The 13,526-nt window shown below is 47.4% G+C and overlaps 1 protein-coding gene across 1 annotated transcript; it reads left to right on the forward strand.

Annotated features, from left to right (window-relative positions):
• Window positions 1-989: 989 nt before the first annotated feature.
• Window positions 990-12,076, forward strand: LOC137504644 (interleukin-17F-like). The gene is made up of 3 exons (XM_068233225.1): window positions 990-1,032; window positions 9,539-9,732; window positions 11,839-12,076. The coding sequence occupies exons 1-3, from the start codon at window positions 1,000-1,002 to the stop codon at window positions 12,074-12,076; spliced, it is 465 nt and encodes a 154-aa protein (XP_068089326.1). The 5' UTR covers window positions 990-999.
• The last annotated feature ends 1,450 nt before the right edge of the window (window positions 12,077-13,526 follow it).

The following is a 13,526-nucleotide window of genomic DNA, read 5'->3' on the forward strand; positions in this document are numbered from 1 at the left end:
TGCACTTTGCACGTGGAACTTTGCACGTGGCACTTTGCACAGGGAAGCAGCCCCTGCAACTGAAGTGGAGCCCAGAGCTGTAAGGGAACCACAACTACTACTTCAGTCTCTCCGATAAAGGGGTCCATCCCTCAAATCAGGTGTATTTGTGGCTACATTTGTTATGGGTATGAAGTTTATGATTTCCATATTTGTTTTTAGCAGGAACACATAGCTTCATGCATTCCACGCGCAATATGTTTCGCTCTCTAAGTGTCTGACGCTACTTCCTGTTTAAACAGGAAGTAGTGTGAGGCACTTAGAGATCGGACCTCCACGGTGGATGGCGGTATGTGTTCCTGCCCGCCGCCGGCTGCCACTGACTGATGCAGGAGGGGAGCGTTGAGGGGAGAGCCCGAGGTGAGGGCGGGGGGGACAGCCCTCCCTCCCCGCTGATGTGCAATGCTCGCCCCTCATGCTGCGACCCCTCCTGACCCACAAAACGGCCCTGAGAAGGCCCGGGGGGGGGGGGGGCATCCAAATTTTTGCATGGGGGCCCGGTGGTTTCCAGTCACACCCCTGGCCACAGGATTGTGATAGCATTCAGCCATTGCTGAATTACAATATCTATTCATACTCAGATGTAACATCAGCCTGCCAATCACAGCCACCCGGGTACCAGGCTCTCACGGATGTAGGCCTTGCTGATTCATCACCAGGAAAATATCATACAGCATTCAGGCTTTTTTTCCCCTCTGCTTTAGTGGAAATGAAAGTTCGAGGCTTTGTTTATCTCTCAGTTGAGTCGGTGGCTTTTGAGGTTGACGTGACAAACTTACACGGCCTATGCTGATCTTCTAAGTGAGCTTCAGGCACAACCTCGGATGTTGTCAGCGGCCATTCAGCATGTGTGAAGTGTGTTATTAAACCACATGAAAGGTGTGGCCTCCCCGGCGTACTAATAAAGCCACATGGGCGGCATACACCGACACACAGAGATCTCCTCAGAGATTCGCCAGGATGAGGCATCTGCGCAAGGGACTTCTACTGCAGGTGAGTCAGAAAGAGGCTGACATATGTTACCTATGGGGCTCAAATGGGCACTGGCAAAAAGTAAAAACGTGGAAACAGGAAATTTGGGCCCCTGCAGCTAATGGACGATTTGGGTGTTCCATCGGTGCTAATGCAAATATCGTTAATACGGCGCCCAAAGCACCAATTTAGGCACCTGATAAATATTGTTTTCAACAGTAAGACATTAAAGTTTTTGAAATACACTTGCAGCGTTACTGTTTTTGCAATATTATTGTGTTTGTATTTATACATGTAATGTTTGTAAGAGCGTCAGGAAGTGTCTTTGTGCTGGGGGTGGTGGTTAGGGTTAGGCACCACCAGGGGGGATCTTAGGGTTAGGCACCATCGGGGGGGGTATTAGGGCTAGGCATCACCATGGGGGTTTTAGGTGTTTGCACCTCCGGGGGGATCTTAGTGTTAGGCACCACCGGGGGGGGGGGGGGGGTTATTAGGGTTACGCGCCATCATGGGGGTTTTAGGGTTTGGCACCACTGGAGGGATTTTAGGATTAGGCACCACTGGCAGGGTATTAGGCTTAGGCACCACCATGGGGGGTCTTAGGGTTAGGCACCACTGGGGGGATCTTAGGGTTAGGCACCACTGGGGGGGGTTAGAGTTAAGCATCACCATGGGGGTTTTAGGGTTTTGCACCACCAGGGGATCTTAGGGTTAGGCACCACTGGGGGGGAGGGGGTTATTAGGGTTAGGCACCACCAGGGGGTCTTAGGGTTAGGCACCACCAGGGGGGAGGGGGTTATTAGGGTTAGGCACCACCAGGGGAGTCTTAGGGTTAGGCATCTGTAGTGGAGGGTTCTGTGTGAGAGTAGAGTTGGGTTAAGCTGTAGTAAAATATCGGTAAGATTTTCAACTGTTTTATTAGTTGTTAACAATTTTCAGTCAGCACTATTATTATGATATATTTTCGTTTTCATTTGCCGTCCGTTTTAAAATGGTACTTATTGTTCACGTGTTTTCGGCTTCGCCTAGCGCCCAGTTGAACACAATGTTTATCATTTATTAAAGAGATGACGAATACTTACTGTTTTATACATGCCTGGGGCTTCCTCCAGCCCCCTCCGCACGGATCTCTCCCACGCCGCCATCCTCTTACCCGCAGCTCCGATATCGGGTCCTGTTATTTCGGCCAATCTGCACAAGATGAAGTGTGCTCTGCTTAGGAATAAAGCGCACTTCACTTGCTCAGACTGGCTGCGACTGGCCGAAGTAACAGGACGCGGTATCGGAGTTGCAGGCAGCGGAGGATGGCGACGTGGGAGCGATCCGTGTGCGTGGGGCTGGAGGAAGCCCCAGCCATGTATAAGACAGTAAGGCTTTTTTTCACATCTAAAAGGCCAGCGTTTTGCGATTTTGTGTGTGATTTTTTTCCCCCTCCCGGCGCTTACCTGCACGCTACGAATTTGTGTAAAGTGCTTTTCAAAGCGCTTTTGCAGAGCGATTTATTTTTCCCCTTCCTGCTGCAAGTCAGGAAGTGAACTCTCTGACCCAGAAAATAATAAATACAATGTATTTATTCTTAAAAGCGTGAATGCAATTGCCGCACAAAGCGATTTTGTGAGCATTTTGCTTTTTTCCTATACCTTCCATTATAGCAAAATCGCCCTAAAAAATGGTACAGGCACCACTTTGCTGAGCGGATAGGAAACGAACCGATCAGAAGGGAACACGCTCATAGGGAGTCATTGCACATCTGCTTTTAGAGAGATTTTGAAAAACGCGGGCGCTTAAAATAAACGCAAAACGCCCTAGGTGTGAACAAGCGCTAAGTAGTCATCATCTCTGATTTCCTTTAAGATTTTGGCTTCACCCTGCGCCCATTTTTCCTTGCACTTTTTTTCATGCACGCAAAAATGTGTTATATGCCTTCCCTAAAAAAACAAAAACACTACTTTCTGGTATACTTCTTATACACGTCTCTAAAGCCAAACCCACAGCAGGGAGTTGTGGTATGAGACAACGGAGGTATTTCAACCTACAGAATCACACTGCAATTGTAAATCTGTGCGACGTTCAGAGCATATCCAGTGCAGTTTGATCCAACAGAAGCAGGAAATTTGGGTGCCCTGCTGCTAATGGGCGATTTGGGTGCCCTTTAAACACTATTGCAGATGTCGGCTATTAGGTACTCAAAGCAGAAATTTGGGCGCCCGATAATTATCGTTTTGAAAATTACCATGTTATTGTTTTGGTTTTTTTTGTTTTGTTTTGAAAATTATAGTTAAAACATTATAGTTTTTGATTTATTTTTTTGTTTTGTATATACAAAATTATTCCTTTTTGAAAATTATCGTTTTGAAACAATTTGTTTTGAATATTATAAGGTTAGGAAGGGGGCTTTTATGGCTAGGCGTCAGGAAGAGAAGGTTTTAGGGTTATGCATCAGTAAGGGGGGTTTAGGGTTAGGATAGGAATCAGCAAGTGGGGGTTTTAGGGTTATGCAACAGGAAGGGGAGTGGGGGGGTGTTAAGTGTCAAACGCAATTACATAAAGTGTCCAAAATCTAAAACACAGTTTAACCACTTGAGGACCTAGCCTTTACCCCCCCCCCCCCCCCCCCCTTAAGGACCAGCGCTGTTTTTTCAGATCTGTGCTGGGTGGGCTCTACAGCCCCCAGCACAGATCAAATGACAGGCAGAGCGACCAGACCGCCCCCCTTTTTTTCCCCACTGGGGGATGATGTGCTGGGGGGGTCTGATCGCTCCTGCATGCTGTGGGTGGCGGGGGGGGCACCTCAAAGCCCCCTCCACCGCAGGATTCTCCCTCTCCTCCCTCCCTTCCCCGAGAGATCGGAGGCTGCACAGGAACGGATCTGTCCTGTGCAGCCTCTAACAGGCTCCCCGCTGTAATGTGACAGCGATCCCCGGCCGCTGATTGGCCGGGGATCGCTGATCTAGTACAACGCTGCTACTGTAGCAGCGTTGTAAAAATGTAAACAAAGCGGATCGGCAGCCCGCAGACTATTCACGGAGCCCCCCGCCGTGAATTGACAGGAAGCAGCCGCTCGCGCGAGCGGCTGCTTCCTGACTGCTTCCTGATTAATTAGCCTGCAGCCGGCGACGCAGAACTGCGTTGCTGGTCCTGCAGCTGCCACTTTGCCGACGCGCGGTGTGAGTGCGCGGTCGGCAAGTGGTTAAGTTGTGACGCATCTCATCGCTGCTTTTTCTATACATTGCGTTGCGTTGTGTTCCTGCTGTTACAAAGAGCGCAACGCAAGAGCCACTGTGAATGTAGATTTAACCCCCCCCCCCCTTTCCTTGGCAAACTTACACACAGGCACAATTCAGTCTTTTGCTCCTAGCAAGTTTCTTTGGATTTTTGTTCAGCTGTTTACACAAACTTAAAAGGAACAGAGGTGTGAGCCCTACGGAAGCTGCCTTATTTATTTCCTTTTAACTAGTTAATAACTGGGGGGGGGGGGGGGGTTCCCTTTAGGACCAGAGCAATTTTCACCTTTCAGTGCTCCTCCCATTCATTTTACAATAACTTTATCACTACTTATCACAGCAAAATGATCTATTGCTTGTTTTTTTTCGCCACCAATTAGGCTTTCTTTGTATAAGAATTATTTTATCCTAAATGTATTCTAATGGAAATAATATGAAAAAAATGGAAAAGAATATTTCTGCAGGGTTGTAAATTACAGGGGAGCAGCCACTGCAACGGTAGGGGAGCCAAGAGCTGTGGGAGGGCCCAACTACTACTTCACTCCCTTCCAATAAAGGGGTCCATCTCTCAGGTCAGGTATTTTTGTGGCTATCCTTGTTATGGATGTAAAGATCCTGATGGCCACACGTGTTGTATGACCCTTGTGAGATGGGCCTCCAGGCTGTGAGGGTCACCAGTGGTAGGCAAGGGAGGGGCCACATAATTTGTAGTTACGCCCCTGGCTCTTAGTCTTCCGTTTTTAGAAGATTCTTAGATCTTCCTTGTGTCTCCCATAGTTTTTTACAAAACTGTCGGTTTCTACAGCGCTGACACAAGCAGTAACGACTGTGTGTATTTCACGAGAACGGCTCCTTCATGCAGCCTCTGCAGAATCTGTTGTTTACAAAATGAGAATTAGATGTTGGCATTTGTGGCTTTGATGTCTGCAGTGACAGGACCAGATAATCAGTTCAGACATCTGACACATAGTAAGTTCTTCAGTAAACATGACAGATACCATCATATTTCCATTGTGAAACTGGCTGAAGGGGGCTCATGAACGCAAAGTGTTACATATATTTTGAATGTGTTAAAATGTGGCCAGTGGCATAGCTACAGACTTCTGGGCCCTAGGGGGCGCTGTTACTGGAAGTGCATGCATCGCGGGGATCCCAGCAATGTAAGTGTCTGATTGCCCCCCTCAGCCGATGCCCGCTGCTGCGCCTCCCCTCCCCTCCCCCCACAGCTGGTACTGAGCTGCTTCACAGCTGGGCAACAGGAGCACAATGGAGGCAAGTTCAAAGGCAGCAGGAAGAAGCCCCAACTATGTATAAACCCTGCATTGTTTCAGTCCAAGTCTCGCATACCTCCCAACTTTTTGAGATGAGAAAGAGGGACACTTAAGCCACACCCCTGCCACACCCCTGATCATGCCCCCGCCACACCCCTAGTCACACATGCCATAAAGATTTCATAAGAAAAATATCTTGTTTTATAATTCAGACCACACTGATGCTTTCTATTTTGGTTCATTTTCCTTCATAGTAACATTTTAAAATTAGTAATATATCAATTTAAAGGATGGAAATAAAGTTTAGAGTCAATCAAACACATTTTTTAGTAGAGAAATATATATATTTACATAGAAAAATGGATAAAGTCCTGAAAAAGGGACAAATGAGGAGGAAAGAGGGACAGGTCTCCCAAAGAGGGACTATCCCTCCAAAAGAGGGACAGTTGGGAGCTATGGGTCTCCTTTAGATAAATGTGACACAGAGAGGTATGATCTACTTGTTATAAAGATGTCCCCCTCACCTGGACGGAGTTGGAAGCAGAGTGTCTGTAAGTTGCTCCCTCAGTAGTGTGGCTGTATAATTGTTCCCACACGGGGATCCAGAAAATCACAATGCTCATACCTCCCAACTTTTAGAAATGAGAAAGAGGGACACTTTAACAGACAGGCCCTTGCCACACCTCTGCCACACCCCTAGCCATGCATACCACTAAAAATTCATAAGCAAAATGTAATTTTTATTTTTCATCAACCAAAAGTTTATTAAAAGGATTTCAGTGAGAGTAGTACATAAAAAGTAGAAAAGCATCGTAGTACAGGAAATTATGCATATACATACTATAGCACATTATAGGCTTTATACAATGGATAAATACAAAAAAATTAGTGTAATTATTGTTTAGAAATCCAACGGTCCCAAACTTTAGAGTATTTACCTGGGCATTTCCTGTGCTGGTATATTAATTTTTTATAAGGCAGGGAGTGATTTACACTGGCTTTCCAATCTTCTATCGAAGGGCTAATGGGGGATAACCACCTAATGGCAATACATTGGCGAGCGTAAAATAGTGCTTCTGTAACAAGTACTTTGTCAAACTTGGGGATGTCTTTGCCGAGAACATTAAAGGGAACCAGAGAGGAACGGGGGGTTGAAAAAAGAAAATGATTTTATACATACCTGGGGCTTCTTCCAGCTCCATAAGCCTGAATCGCTCCCACACCGCTGTCCTCAGCTTCCTGGATCCGCCGGTACCGGGCCCGTCACTTCCGGCGGACGCGGCCAATTGTCCGCATCACAGGGGCTCCCTCCATACATGTACGCATGCGGCAGCGCAGTAAGCAGCCACATGCGTATCTGTATGGAGAGAGAGCACCCTGTAATGCGGAGAATTGGCCGCGTCCACCGGCCGACTTGCCGACTCACGGCAATGACGGGACCCGGTGGCGGCGGATCCAGGCAGCGGAGGACGGCGGCGTGGGAGCGATCCGTGCGTATGGGGCTGGAGGAAGCCCCAGGTATGTATATTGAATCCTCTCTGGTTCCCTTTAAGAATACATGTCTTAACATCCAGAGGGGTGGGGGATCCCATGACATCATGCAGAAAGGCAACTACTTCTTTCCAGAAGTTATGTAAAGGGGGCAGAGGCGGCGCCGTGCTTTGGGGTGCTGAAGCACCCCCTAAAATTGTCCAAGCGCCCCTAAAGCACCCCCTAAAATTGTCCAAGCACCCCTAAAGCACCCCCAAGCGTGAACTGACTTTTGGCGTCTAATAGACGCCGCGTCAGTTCACCGGCAACAGCAGCCAGCAGCGGCAGAGCAGGGCTACTGTAAAATGGCATCTGAAGCCCTGCTCTGGAGACTTTGAGTCTGCAGTGCAGGGCTTCGGGCGCCATTTTCCCGTAGCCCTGCTCTCAGCATGGGAGTTTCAGTTCAGGAAGTCGGGGACGTTGCTGGCTGCCTGCAGAGGATTGTGGGAGTTGTGCACCAAACGGAGGCCGGAACAGAAGGTCTTCTGCAGGTGAGTAAATGTTTTTTGTTTTTTTATTATTTTGTTGTTTTCTGGTCAAATCTGCCACATGATTGAACGTATTTTCTGGTCAAATCTGCCGACATGATTGAACATGTTTTCTGGTCAAATCTGCCACATGATTAAACATGTTTTCTGGTCAAATCTGCCACATGATTGAACATGTTTTCTGGTCAAATCTGCCGACATGATTGAACGTATTTTCTGGGCAAATCTGCTCACATTACGTGTATTTTCTTGAGAAAACCTGCACAATTATGTGAATTTTTAGGGGAAAGGGTCACCAAAACTTGGGCCCACTGTCTTTGCGTTGTGGGTCATCAGCTACCCCCAAAACTTGGTCCAGCACCTGCACAGCACCCCCCCCCCCCCCCCCAAAAAAAGTTCCTGGAGCCGCCACTGAAAGGACATAACCATAATAGATGGAGGAAGGAAGGGTTGGTAATTTTACATTTAGGGCATAGATTAGGAGTCGATGGGGAATATTTGATTATACGAGCAGGAGTGAGATATGATTGATGGATAATGTAGAGTGGAGTCAGACGCTCCCTAACACAGGGAGAAACCTGACAAGTTGATGCCAAACAGTCATCCCTCTCCTCCTCATCAATCGAATCATCAAGTATCAAGTATTTCCGTCCATTTAGCTAGAGCAGCAGAGCTACTGGGTTCAGATAGAACTGTCTGTATGTTCAATAAAAGTTGAGTACAAGGTACCTATTTGGTGTTTTATTGGGCCATCTTTTAGTAGGTGCATGATTGGGGACGTGCCAGTATGCCAAGCAAAATTTAATTTTAGAATTCAAACCACACTGCTCGTCCTTTCTATCATGACTACTTTTTCCTCATATTAACATTTGAAATTAAGAAATAGATCAATTTAACCAATTATACCATTTGTGGCAGTATATCTACTTCAGTTCCTGCCCAGGGGCATAGATATGCGTCTATTGCCGCTTCAGCGCTTGCTCCCACTCAGGTACTCCTTTCCACCCATTAACCCGGAGATCAGTGAATGGGAACACAGTTCCCATTCATCGATCAAAGTGCCAATGATCAACTTAACGACCGCCTAACGCCGATAGGCGGCGGCTGGTCGTAAGTGGGCTTCTATGGAAATGGCTGCTCGTTTGAGTGGCCGTTTCCTGTCAGTTCACAGAGGGTGTCTCCGTGAATAGCCTGCGAGCCTCCGATCGCGGCTCGCAGGCTAATTGTAAACACCTGGGGAAGAAATCCCCGGTGTTTACAGCGTACGGCGCTGTTGTTGCAGCAGTGCCATAAAGGAGAGCGGCGATCCCCGGCCTCTGATTGGCCAGGGATCGCCAGCATCTGATAGGCTGAAGCCTATCAGAGGTGGTACAGGATGGATCGCCGTCCTGTACCGCCCGTAGAGAGAAGGGGAGGGGGGAAGGAGAGGGAGGGTGGAATAGCGCTGCGGAGGGGGGCTTTGAGGAGCCCCCCCCCCGCAAGGCCCAAACAGGTGTCGGCGATCAGACCCCCCCAGCAGGACATCCCCCTAGTGGGGAAAAAAGGGGGGGGGAAGTCTGATCGCCGTGCCTACGTGATCTGTGCTGGGGGCTGAAGAGCCCACCCAGCACAGCGCATATGCAAATCCCCTGGTCCTTAAGTGGTTAAAATGATCAAAAGTAATATCGGACATGATGGAAATTATTAATCAAACGCATCTATCAAAAGAAAAATGCGTAACGTGTGTACCTAACATAAGACCAGTTTCGCCATGCTTTCAAAATCATCAAATGTCAAAGTTCTAAACACTCTGGAGGAAAACCGTATCAGTGGGTTAGGAGATAAGCAAGAAAATGAATTATTTGCATTGTTCTAGAACAATAGTATTATCTTTAAACACAGTAGAGTGCCTGACAGGTGCTGCTTATTATTGCTCGTACTGCAGGGGTTGTGCAAAAATTATTACTGGGGGGCTAATATGACAGAACATGTCCTGCAGATGGGCTGCTGGTCACAATGAACTCTCTCTGTGCAGGTGCTGATCCTGGTGACATTACTGCTGCTCACCCATCAGGAAAACAGCAAGGCTACCAAGAAGAATGGCAAAAGGGAGAAGAGATGTAAAGAGTATCTTTCCGTCCGGCTGAAAAACAAGCCGTCCAACCTGCCCTCAAATACATCCGGCATCAGAAATTTCCAAGAGAGATCCATCGTTCACTTTGTTTACCAGTAAGTGCTGTAGAAACTTTATCTCCCAAAAGTGTCTGCCCAATACCGTCCGGCCTTGCAGATAAGCCCAACCCCCTAACTCTTCCCTCAAAAATCAGGAAAAATGTGTGACTCTTGGTTAAGCCCTCCTCCCAAGATCTACCCTAAGCTCACCATGTAGAGCACACATTGGAAGCATGCCTGTATCCATAGTTACTTCTCCCGGCTGCAGCACTTTCCTCTTTGTCTCCCCTGCAGCAGCACACTCCCTGCGAGAGCTCTGGACCGCACTGTCATGTGACCGCAGGTTATGGACCTGTCACGGGAATCTAGAAAGTTGCAGAAGAAACCCAAGGACTGCTGCTAAAGCCGGGAGAGGTGACTGTGGTTACAGGCACCATCCACGCATTACCAGCCAGATTTGTCACTCCTGGGGTTCAGCCCCTACAGATACAAGTGGCCCGGGGGCAGAGTAAAATAAAGATAAAATGGGGTCTAAGGCAAAGCAGTTGCTTGGGTTTACCAAGATAGTCTTTATGGTAGGCTGAGATGGGAGTGGGCTCAAGGTGTCAGATGGGCCCCTTACACCCACTAGGCCCTATGTCAGTGATGGCTAACCTTGGCACTCCAGCTGTGGTGGAACTACAAGTCCCATGAGGCATTGCAATACTGTTACAGCTCTAAGTATAACTTGGGGAGGCAGAGGCATGATGGGATTTGTAGTTTTGTCACAGCTGGAGTGCCAAGGTTAGCCATCACTGCCCTATGTAGTTTCCTAGGTTGCTTTGTGGATGATCCTGGCTAGGCCCGGGGCCAGAGAGGGCCCCTTCCTCCTACCCGCTCTTCCTCCAATACACCTTCATATCACATGTTGTGCCCACAATAGTTATGGGCAGAACTAGTTGTGGTGGCTCAGGATATAAGACTCCTGGTACATAGGCCTGCTGGCTGGTTGTTGTGGTTACCACACGAGGACCGGATGTGAATGTTGGAAGGGCCCAACAAGGTTTTGCTGGGAGACCCCATGATTTGTAGTTGTGTCGGTGGGTCAGGGCTCTGGGATGGGGGGCAGATAGATAATAGGTTTATGTAATCTGATCTCTAGATGGATCATACTAATGTGGGCCTCTGTTCTTCTTCTTTTTTCCTTGCCTTTATCAGAAATAAAGCAGGTATTGCACATAAAACCCAGGAGGACAAAAAGTCCCATACTTACCGAATAAAAGTGATATTTCTCCAAGAGCTGGTGCTGCTGGGACTGGGAGCACTCAGACTGAAGTGGCCCCACCCCTTTGCAACATCATCATTCTTCTGCAATCCAGTACCCACCTGACCTGAAGAATGATCATGAAATATCAGCATTTATTACCGATTTTTTACTATAGCTAAACCTAACCCTACACACTAAACCTTCCCCCCCTTCCTGACCCCCTTTCTGACCCCTATCCTGAAAGAGTACCCAAGATGGATGTATTAAATCTCAGTAGGACCCAGAGGCATGTCATGTGCACAATGACATGCCTTTGTGTCTCTCTATTGCTGCCACTAGTCCCCCCTGAGCTCTGCTACCCCCCGAAATATCGCCAGGCTTGCGACAATGTGCTTGTCGCTAGCCTGCTTTGTTTACCAGGCAGCTGTCAATAACTTTTTCTAGCATCACCTCCCCCATCTCCTCCATAGAGTAGCTCCCCCTGCTGCTATCCGCCTCCCTAGCTTCCTCCAATCAGAAGCTAAGCCGCAACCCAGGAAGTACTCAGGAACCAGATTGTCGCTAGCCTGGCGATATTTTCAGGGGGGACAGCAGAGCGCAGGGGGAACTAGCGGTGGCAGTAGAAAGACACAGAGGCATGTCATAGTGCACATGACATGCCTCTGGGTCCTACTAAGATTTAATACATCTGCCTTTTTATTGAATTTGCTGCAATTTTTGGGGTACTTCCATAGGTGCCCATTGAAATAGTGGTATTGAGGGGTAATGTGGGTTCCTTGCAGGGCATTGGGTGCCCTGGGTGCAAAAATTTCCCCTCAACACTCCCAAACTTCTGCCACTAGCAGGCGCCCAATTTTCCTGCTTCCCCTTCCTACCACTGCTATAATTTCCAATTGTTGTCTTGTTTGTCTCTCCAGTAACATCTACAACACTGGTGGCATTCCAGAAGTAATCACAGAATACAAATGTAATGAAACGTGCCGAGGCCATGAACATGAATGGAATGCAGTCCCCATCAAAAGGAACATTTTCTATCTAAAGAAAGAGAGGAGAGAGAATAAGACGATTTACGTGCTGGACGAGATGACCGTTACGGTTGGCTGCACATGTGTCACCCCGGAATACAAAGTTCAAGAGAGCAATATAAGGCCGTGAAAGGGGTTCTGGGTAATGATGTTAAATGAAATGCAGAGAATTCTCAGATGATGGAAATGGTTTGCAAATTTGATCGGTCCATTATCACACTGCACAGTCTCATACAATTAGAATTTTCAACAACCTGGAATTACATCTCATTGACCATCCTAAGTTCTGGGAAAAGCTTGAGCAGTGCATGTACCCTCAAAATCTGTACATTGGACACTTGAAAGGCTTACTCGGTCTTACGTGTGAACGTTTGGGAGGTGGGGAACCATATTCTGTGCTGGTACACTGCTCTACATATCTCAGGGACAGTTGGGTCAACACAAAGTTCAGAAGCTTTAGGAGCTTGCTTGGAGTCACAGGGGTTGACCAAGAACAATGGAGGATACTGAAGAAGTCCCTTACAAAATCCTTGTAGTTCTGGTTTATTAACCTCCTTAGTGGTATGCCCGACACTGTGTCGGGCATACCGCTTCCTGGCCCCAGGAGTCCCCCATGTTAAATTAATGTGATCCAATGGCTGAAACCCCTTTAGCTAGCACAAGTACCAGAAACCCCCCCCCCCCTCCCTGGCTCCAGCGATTGCGCAGCCTCCCTGCACAGCTTCAGTCTCTCTATGGGGAGGATCGGGTTTGCGCATGACGTCATGTGCGATCCTCCCCATAGAGAAGACCGGAGGTGTACGGGGAGGCCGATTGCTGGGTAATGTATAAACGGGGGAGCGGCGGGGAGCGGGGGGTGCCGGGTATTTATACTAGCTTGCCTAGTGCTAGCTATAGGGGTTTCAGCCGTTGGATCTCTGGGGGGAGGGGGGGCACAAATTGGCGAAACCTCCTGAGCAGCGTAACGCTCAGGAGGTTAAACCTAACTAGGTACTCTGGAGAACGTGATACACCAAAATGGATTTTTATATTATTTGCGGTTAGGGGGCACAGGTTTGCAACTGTTGCCTGCATTTTTTGATGCGTTTGCGCTTTTCTTGTAATTGCTGATTGGCTTAAAGAGACACTGAAGTGAAAAAAAAATTATGATATTATGATTTGTATGTGTAGGACAGCTAAGAAATAAAACATTAACATCAGATACATCAGTGTAATTGTTTCCAGTACAGGAAGAGTTAAGAAACTCCAGTTGTTATCTCTATGCAAAAAAGCCATTAATCTCTACGACTTTCAAAGTCGTGGAGAGGGCTGTCTTCTGACTTTTATTATCTCAACTATAAGTGAACAGTTTTCTTTTTCTCTTCCAGAGGAGAGGTCATTAGTTCACAGACTGCTCTGAAAGAATCATTTTGAATGCTGAGTGTTGTGTAATCTGCACATATTATAGAATGATGCAATGTTAGAAAACACACTATATACCTGAAAATAAAAATATGAGAATATTTTCTTTGCTGCTAATCTTCTAGTAATTATTCATAGTACACAACCAATTCATCATATCATATATTTTTTTTCACTTC

Source organism: Hyperolius riggenbachi, chromosome 4, assembly GCF_040937935.1.
Source record: "Hyperolius riggenbachi isolate aHypRig1 chromosome 4, aHypRig1.pri, whole genome shotgun sequence".
Lineage (NCBI taxonomy): Eukaryota > Metazoa > Chordata > Amphibia > Anura > Hyperoliidae > Hyperolius > Hyperolius riggenbachi.